Source organism: Nematolebias whitei, chromosome 14 (genome assembly GCF_014905685.2).
Source record: "Nematolebias whitei isolate Nwh7 chromosome 14, NemWhi1, whole genome shotgun sequence".
Classification (NCBI taxonomy): domain Eukaryota; kingdom Metazoa; phylum Chordata; class Actinopteri; order Cyprinodontiformes; family Rivulidae; genus Nematolebias; species Nematolebias whitei.
In genome coordinates, this window is record NC_056511.1 from 22,581,692 (window position 1) to 22,589,787 (window position 8,096).

The following is an 8,096-nucleotide window of genomic DNA, read 5'->3' on the forward strand; positions in this document are numbered from 1 at the left end:
CACACTGTACAACACGGTACACACACTGTACAACATGGTACACACACAGTACACACACTGGGTGCACACACTTTATGTGTTTGTGGTTGTAGCTGTGATGTCTCATGAACAGATTAATCCAATTCAGAAAGATGAAACTTGTTGAATGTTTTAAATACAAACTGCTCATCGATGAAGGACAGCTGCTGAACGTTTCATGAGTTTCTGTTGTTTCTGTTCAGGTCCGAGGGAAATCTCCGAGGCGTAAAGGTCAGCACACAGACCTGGACTCCTGGCCGTCCTCCAGTAAGAGTTTCAGACCTGATGATTTTTGCACATGTGAACAAAATATATATATTTTTTATTTTTTTATTTATTTGTTTCTGTTGTGTGTTCCAGCGATCTGTCAGTCTCACAATAATTCTTCTACCTCCACTAAAATCCTGTATTTTACTGGAAAATCTCCAACACCCTCCATGATCAACATACCCAAGAGGTAAAAGTGTCTGTGGATTTTTTTCTGTCTCAAACATAAATTAAATATTTAAAGCTTAATGAAAACTGTTAGTGACGTTAATGTTTCAGCAGATTTGTTTAGGTTTGTAGAACATTTCAAAGAAATACAGGTCATAAAGTGTCAGGTGTTTGTTTGTTTGTTTGTTGTCACAGGCTCGGTGAGGTGACGCTCAAAGACGTTAAGGCAGCTGTTGATCGAGAGGGAAACTACAGATATCACTTCAAAGCCCTGGACCCAGAGTTTGGCACCGTGAAAGAGGAGGTAAACAAACAACACAACAACATGAGGTCGCCTGGCTTTAAAGATCCTGTGACATGTTTATCCTACAAATACAGAAGTGGAGGAGAACATCTTGATATTTAAGAAATCTGACATAAAACACTGTTTCACCCATTTCACTGGCATATTTCCTTTTGAACTTGGCACAAAGTGAAACAGGAAGTGACATCAAAGGGAAACTTTTTAAAAAAGAGGAACTTCCTGGTCGTAGAACTCCGACCGTTCTTCATGTCTCTGATGGTGACTAAATAATTTAAAGAAACATATTCTTCTCTACTGTCTGTGTTGTTGCCGTTCCCGTTTGACATCACTTCCTGTTACTGTGCATGTGAATATCTCCACAACTGTTCATCTCAGAGGAGTGATTTTTATCATTATTTTGCAACATATTTTTAATGTTATCTTTCCAAAAAAAGCATTAATATTTATGACAAAAAATAGATTTAGAAGTTTCCACCCGTCCATTCACATGAATGGAGTATTTTTCTGACTCAAAGATAAAGAATAAACAATTTGTTACAGGTTGTTGACTCACATGGTTTTTATCTCACTGCTGTTTGTTCAAACTCACTTTTCATCAGTATGTTTAGTTTCATTTAGATCTCTGAGGCTTTACTATTATGTTTACATGTGATTGATGATGTAACAGCCTGGTGGAGAGTTAGGGGACAGTTCCACGTCTCTAATGCACATCTGGCTCCAAAAATAAAACACGGCAACACCCAAAAAACTGCCTTCTAAATATTTATTGCAAAACATTGATGTACATCATTCACTGCTCAGATGTTATAGGTTTGTTCAGGTAAACATCACAACATTTAATGCAATGTTTGTAAATTAAGTCTGCAACAAAATAAAAAATCTCACATGTGAGGGTTCATCTCAGGTCACAGCTGTAAAAACTCAAACTGTCTGACTGTTGGAGTCCGAGTTCAAATTTAGAGAATATTTTTAGTTTCCTCAGGCCCGCTGGTAAAACTGAAGCTTTATTCTAAAGTACGAGTTTCTGATGGTTTACTGTATTTTAAAGATGGCAGGAGAGTTCTGTCCGTGTTCTGTGATCAGATAAACGTTTCTGTTTGTGTGTGAGGTCAGAGAAGACAACAAGTCTCTGTTTGTCCCTGCAGGTCTTCCTGGACGGAGCCGTCGTTCCCGGCTGGGAGGGGAAAATAGTGGCATGGCTGGAAGAGGACGGTGGTGAGGACAGGTAACAACATGTCCATCTTCGTTCGTCTCTCACTTCATTCCATTAACCTTCAACAATAAACTCGTTTTCTTTTTCCCCTCAGACCATTGTAGACTCAAGCTGAAGATCACTTCCTGTTTTTACTGCTGGAGCTCCAGTTTAAGACCTTTTAGTACAATTGGTTATTCTGGTTTGTTGGCTGGTCCTAGTCTAGTTTAGCAGGTCTTCTGACACCAACTGTTTGCCTTACTGTTTCTCCTTCATGCTCTTATCTCTGCAGGGCTTCAACTAAAGAATGAGAACTGGACTCAAAGAGTCCAGATCATGGTTTTAAATGAAGCACTGTGGTGTTCTTCCTGCTGCAGGAGGAACCTTTTAGCACCAGGAAGTGGAAACCTGAGACGCTTCATTGTTTCGTATCACTTCGTGTGCAGCGTAGAGGCCTTGAAACAAACACCCTCAGACACGTAGTTATGTACTCGGGCACCGAGTTGTTTCAGATGTAAAATAACATTATTTACGTACTCGAGAAGAAAAGGAATAGAAGGACAGCCGAGGTGTTTGTCAGACAAAACTTGAAGGATTAGGTTTACGTGCTGCACAAACTGACCTGCATCCACCGACGTTTCATGTTTTTGCGTTTGTTACATTTGATGATGTTTGATAAACTTTTACTGCAACACTCTGCCTGTCTACATGTAGTTCAGACCAGATGGACCCAAATCCAGCTGTAGGTTTGATGTTATTCTGGAGCTCGCCACCTGGCGTTCAAACAGGTTCAAACTGGATAAAAGGGGCAGCTTTATTATGGAAATGTTGAAAAACATGATTTTTTTTTTGTCCTATTTTTTTAACCTGTTTTCACCAAGTCCTTAATTATTTCAAAATATCGAAAAAAAACATTTTTTGTTTCAGATTTATTTGGTCAAAACATTATCAGGTGAAAACTCCTCATTTCTTTTAAAACTGCTGTTTTTTTGTCTTGTTTTTTTTTTTAAAGAAATGTTGGTTTTGCAACAGTTACCCATCTCATTATTTATGGTTTTGTGTGCATAAACACAAATCCCAGCGTTTTCACACGTGAGTTTTCTATTTCAGATCAAAGTGTTTGTTTTACAAAGAAGCCAACAAGATGCTGTTTTAGTTTATTTTTAATGCCAGGACTGCCTGTACTATAAAATGTACAATTTACTAGTAACATGGTTATTTTGCACTTGTGTTGTTACACTGAATTTTTTTAATCTGGATATCGTGTGATTTATAAAATGATACTGAAGACTGAGCTTTGTTGAATGTTTTGACAGATGTGTTAAAATAAACCTTTTTTTTCCAGAGTTTCATGTTTGTGTTTTATATTTATTGCGTTGGTTAGTTCACATTTAATCAGTTAAACTACACAAAGTCTGCTAGATATTTTTCTCAACTCCAGATAGTTTCCATTTGTTTTCATCCATCCATTATCTTTTACCTGCTTCTTCCTTTTTGGGTCACTGGTGCCCAAATCCAGCAGTGACTGTGCGAGAGGTGGAGGACACCCTGGACAGGTCCAAATACATCACATGGACACATATTCTTGTATTTTGTAATGTAGTATGTCTATATGTATTAATGTGATGTGATGCTGGATATCTGTGTGTATTTTATGTTCTGCAGAACAGGAACCTGCTGTAAAACAGCAATTATGCTGAGCCAGGCCCGATTTCTTTTAATAATTTCCTGTTTAAAAATTGAATAAAATACAACCATTCATTCTCTCATTCACACCTAGGGACAATTTGGTCACCAATCAGCCTAACATGCATGTTTTTGGTCTGTGGGAGGAAACTGGAGTACCTGGAGAAAACCCACACATGCACGGAGAGAACATGCAAACGCCACCAGAAAGGCCCCAGGCCGGGATTTGAACTGGCGACCTCGCTGAGAGGTGGCAGCTCTCCCAACTGAGCTACTGTGCTACTCGTTTTTTCCAATTTCAGTTATTTCAAACTGTTTCAAAAAAGTTATTTGAACACTTATTGCGGTTTTAGTTACTATTTACTATGTTTTCTTTTTATAAACGTTAATAAGATAAAGATTATCAAAAGGTGTAAAACCTACAAAACCTCATGTAAAGCAGCTTTTTCTGCAATGGACTCTTCTCCGGCGGTACTTTTCCGCCACCGTGCGGCCATTGATGGAACTGCAGAAAATTTTGTCCTCGTTCAGGAATAATTTATCACCTCAACCGAGACAACTGATTTTTTCATTCTCTTTATTTTATGTTTTGTATGTTTTTTTTAATAGTCATTTAAAAAAAAAAAAAAAAAAAGCTTTGATAGTTTATTTTTTGGTGAAATATGAACGGCTAGTTTTACGACACCTCGCTTAGTTTTACCGCAGCGGTGCCGTAAAGCTGTGTGTGTGTGTGGTTTTTTTTTTTTTGACAGGAGGTCATTGGAAAGTGAGGAGTAAAGTCGGAGCCCAGGAGTTCCCAGTGCCAGCTGTATTCTCATGCGGCTGTGAGGCGGATCCGTTATTTACCGACCCGGTGTAGAGCGTCGACCGCTGCGAAATGCTCCGTTTAATCCTGCGGCTCAGGCCGGCTCCCGGTGGCCCGGGTCTCCGCGTCCTCCCGGCGGCTGGGCCTGCCGCTGCGCTCAGCTCGCGCTCCGTTTCCGGAACCGGGTGTCTCAGGCGGCTCCACTGTGGAGAGGGGTCCCGAACCGTGTCCCTGGGTTCGGGCTTCAGTTACAGGACGACCTGGCTGCGGTGTCCCCGCCTGGCTGGCTGTCGGAACCAGCGGTTCTACAGTCTGCCGCCCCACCAGAAGGTATGACCCCTGCAGGGCTCACCTGAGCCGCCACACCTGTGAAGTAAAGGGTTAAAAACCTGCTGCTGTGATGACACGATGTCTGTCAGTCTGACTCCATCATGGACCTGGAAAGAAAAATGTGCTTTATTTTGGGTTTATTTCTCCACCAGGTTTGGTCTCATTTAAACAAGTTACTGACATGTTCATTTTGTTCTGAGCAACAGATAAATAAACTGTTGTTGTTGTTGTTGTTGTTGTTGTTGTTGTTGTTGTTGTTGTTGTTGTTGCTGCTGCTGCTGCTGCTGCTGCTGCTGCTGCTGCTGCCAGCAGTCTGTTTACCACCAGTGTTTCAACCTCACATTTATTCATGTCTTATTTATTTGATAAGAAAATAATAAAAACTAGAGCAGACTGAGAGATTATTAATATTAGTTAAAGTCACTTTATTTTGACTGTGGTGAAATAAAATCACAGGTTTGAGATCAATAATTAATCCAGGGTTGTTGTTGTTGTTCTAAACAGGGCTGCATGTTAATTACATTTTAGTGACAGTCTGTCTTTTATAAACACTTAACTATTATCCAGCGATCGTAGAATGACGTGTTTTCGTTCAGTCATTTAATAAATTTGCTCTTCAGAAGTATTAAAGATTAACTTTGTAACCAGTATAATCTGACTGAGACACATTTATAAAGATCGTTTTAGAATCAGTTATAATTCATAACATTTATAATTGAAATGTTTTTATAATGTATATTAACTAAGTGGGTAACTGATTCCACGTCATCTTTTTAATTGAACGATTTTATCAGACTTTTTATTTAGGCTGTAAAACTCTTCATCCTGTTTGTCTACAGTCTAGTTTCATTTTCATCCATAGTTTCACAATTTATTAATCCCTGTTTTTTGTGTCTGTAATAATCTGTAATGGTTCGCTTTGATCTGCCTCCCAGCTGGTAGCTCCTGCTTATCTGTCAGCGGTCAGCTGACCTCAGGTCAGATATAAAGTCCACCGATGTGCGGGGCAGTGGCCGTTTGTTGACCTCTGGGATGAGGTGATGATGATGTCACAGCTGTGCTCGTGACGCCTGACGTTTGGCGCTTTTGCAGCGGCGACGTAAAGGAACCGTGACGATTTCTTGAAATCTGTCCCTCAGGTGGAGCTTCCTGCTCTCTCACCCACCATGCAGACAGGAACGATCGCTCGCTGGGAGAAGAAGGAGGGCGATAAAATCAGTGAGGGCGACCTAATAGCTGAGGTTAGGAGCTCACGTGACTGTGTGAGGTCATCGTTATATTTGTTACTGAAGTTAATTCAACGTGTTTCTGTAGGTCGAGACCGATAAGGCCACGGTGGGTTTTGAGATGCTGGAGGAGTGCTACCTGGCAAAGATCCTGGTTCCTGAAGGCACCAGAGACGTCAACGTCGGCTCAGTCATCTGCATCACCGTTGAAAAGTCAGCATCTTTTGTTTGCGTCCATGTTTGATCCTGTTCCATGTTTCTATGGAGCACAACAAACCATCAGAGCGTCTGCGTCCCCGCGGGTGGAACAACCTTCATGTCTGCTGTTTTCTCTGCAGCCCGGACCTCATCGACGCTTTTAAAGATGTAACGTTGGACTCCGTTAAATCCGCCGGTGCTGCTCCTTCACCTGCTGCCTCTGCTCCTCCTCCTCCAGCTGCTGCAGCTCCTCCTCCTGCTGCACCGGGCAGCTCCTACCCCCCACACTTGAAGGTGCGTGTGCTCGTCCATCAAAGCCCATCAGACTGGTTGAGCAGGGCTCCGTTTATATTCCCAGTAGTTGCAGGTGTCACATCCTCTGAGGGGTCTGGGTTTCAGCAGAACTCTCATTTTCTGCCTAAATGCTTTTTTTTTCTCTCATGTTCGTTATAAACCAACAAATCACCTGACATTTGATGATGATGATGATGATGATGATGCTGTAAGATCATGTCTCCGGGTTTAAAGTTGTATTTGTTGTTTCTGTTTGGAGGATTTTATTCTCTTCAGCTCATATTTGGCTGTCCACGCTGCCTCTGTTTGTGCATGAAGCTGCTGTTTATCATTTAGTCAGATCAGATGGGGGTGGATCAGAGGTGATGGGGAGGGTGGTTCTTCTCTGACTTGAGCTGTGGGTGCAGCTGTTACAGGTTTTGCTCCTTCTGTTGGATTTGCTGCTGTAAAGAAGATGACCCCCCCCCCCCCCCCCCCCCGTTAATCAAATCTGTGCGTTGCTTTCAGATTCCTCTTCCTGCCCTCTCTCCCACCATGACGATGGGGACGGTGCAGCGCTGGGAGAAGAAAGTGGGTGAGAAGCTGAGTGAAGGCGATCTGCTGGCTGAGATCGAGACAGACAAGGCGACCATCGGTAAATCCTGGCTGGCTGGAAGGTTTTAGCTCGGACACGATTATCCAAGATGTTTGTTTTTGTTAGTGTTTGTTTTTTAAAGTTACCGTTGGACACGTTGTGTTTTTCTCGCAGGCTTTGAGGTGCAGGAGGAAGGTTACCTGGCTAAAATCCTGGTGGCAGAGGGAACTCGGGACGTTCCTCTGGGAACGCCGCTCTGCATCATCGTGGAAAAAGAGAGCGACATCGCTTCCTTCAAGGATTACGTGGAGACTGGGTTGGCGGAGGTGTCTGCGCCTCCTCCCCCTCCTCCTCCAGCTCCTGCTCCTGCTCCTGCAGCGGTGAGACACGCAGACAGATGTGTTCACGTCTGCTCTGAAATGTTCTCGGCTGATGTCCACGACAAACACGTCACATGCTCAGACTCCTCTGCTCGGTGGAGCGTGTGACGTCAGGTTCTGATGCCGTTTTACTGAGTTTATTCTTTTTTTTTTTTTTATCCTTTTGTCAGCAATTCAAATTTATCCATAAATATATAAAAGTGGAGCCTCGTTTGGAGCTTTTGCAGCTTGTTCTGTTTCGTTCAGGACGTCCCAGCTGCCAGTCAGGAGGACCTCCGCTGTTTAAAGTGCATCACATTCATCTCAGAGTGTAGTTAAAAATCCTCAGAGCCTGTAGCTCTGTCCTCACTTTGAAGGTTGGACTCAGGTTTACATGTTTGTTTGTTTTTTTAAGGCTGCAGTTCCCGGTGCCGCTCCAGCAGCTGCTGCTCCGGCAGCACCGAGGAAAGGCCGCGTGTTCGCCAGCCCACTCGCCAAGAAGCTCGCTGCTGAGAAGGGAGTGCAGCTGGCTCAAGTCAGCGGTGGGTAACACCATGTTGCTTCTGTTAGCGCTTCAAGTATCCGTTGGTCACCTACTGCTACAACCTTTAGCTACTGCTACAACCTTTAGCTACTGCTACAACCTTTAGCTACTGCTACAACCTGTAGCTACTG

The 8,096-nt window shown here is 42.7% G+C and overlaps 2 protein-coding genes across 2 annotated transcripts in view; both read left to right on the forward strand.

Moving 5' to 3' along the window:
• The window catches only part of LOC119420047 (dixin), a 33,819-nt gene extending 31,710 nt beyond the window's left edge, over positions 1-2,109 (forward strand). Inside the window, exons 17-21 of the mRNA XM_037687416.1 lie at positions 222-285; positions 379-475; positions 649-757; positions 1,903-1,982; positions 2,065-2,109. Coding sequence (XP_037543344.1) covers positions 222-285; positions 379-475; positions 649-757; positions 1,903-1,982; positions 2,065-2,074 — 360 coding nt within the window. The 3' untranslated portion in view covers positions 2,075-2,109. The remainder of the gene's footprint in view (positions 1-221; positions 286-378; positions 476-648; positions 758-1,902; positions 1,983-2,064) is intronic.
• A 2,254-nt stretch (positions 2,110-4,363) lies between these two features.
• Positions 4,364-8,096, forward strand: part of dlat (dihydrolipoamide S-acetyltransferase (E2 component of pyruvate dehydrogenase complex)) — a 9,134-nt gene continuing 5,401 nt past the window's right edge. Inside the window, exons 1-7 of the mRNA XM_037688003.1 lie at positions 4,364-4,770; positions 5,910-6,011; positions 6,085-6,209; positions 6,335-6,488; positions 6,996-7,122; positions 7,237-7,442; positions 7,837-7,963. Coding sequence (XP_037543931.1) covers positions 4,513-4,770; positions 5,910-6,011; positions 6,085-6,209; positions 6,335-6,488; positions 6,996-7,122; positions 7,237-7,442; positions 7,837-7,963 — 1,099 coding nt within the window. The 5' untranslated portion in view covers positions 4,364-4,512. The remainder of the gene's footprint in view (positions 4,771-5,909; positions 6,012-6,084; positions 6,210-6,334; positions 6,489-6,995; positions 7,123-7,236; positions 7,443-7,836; positions 7,964-8,096) is intronic.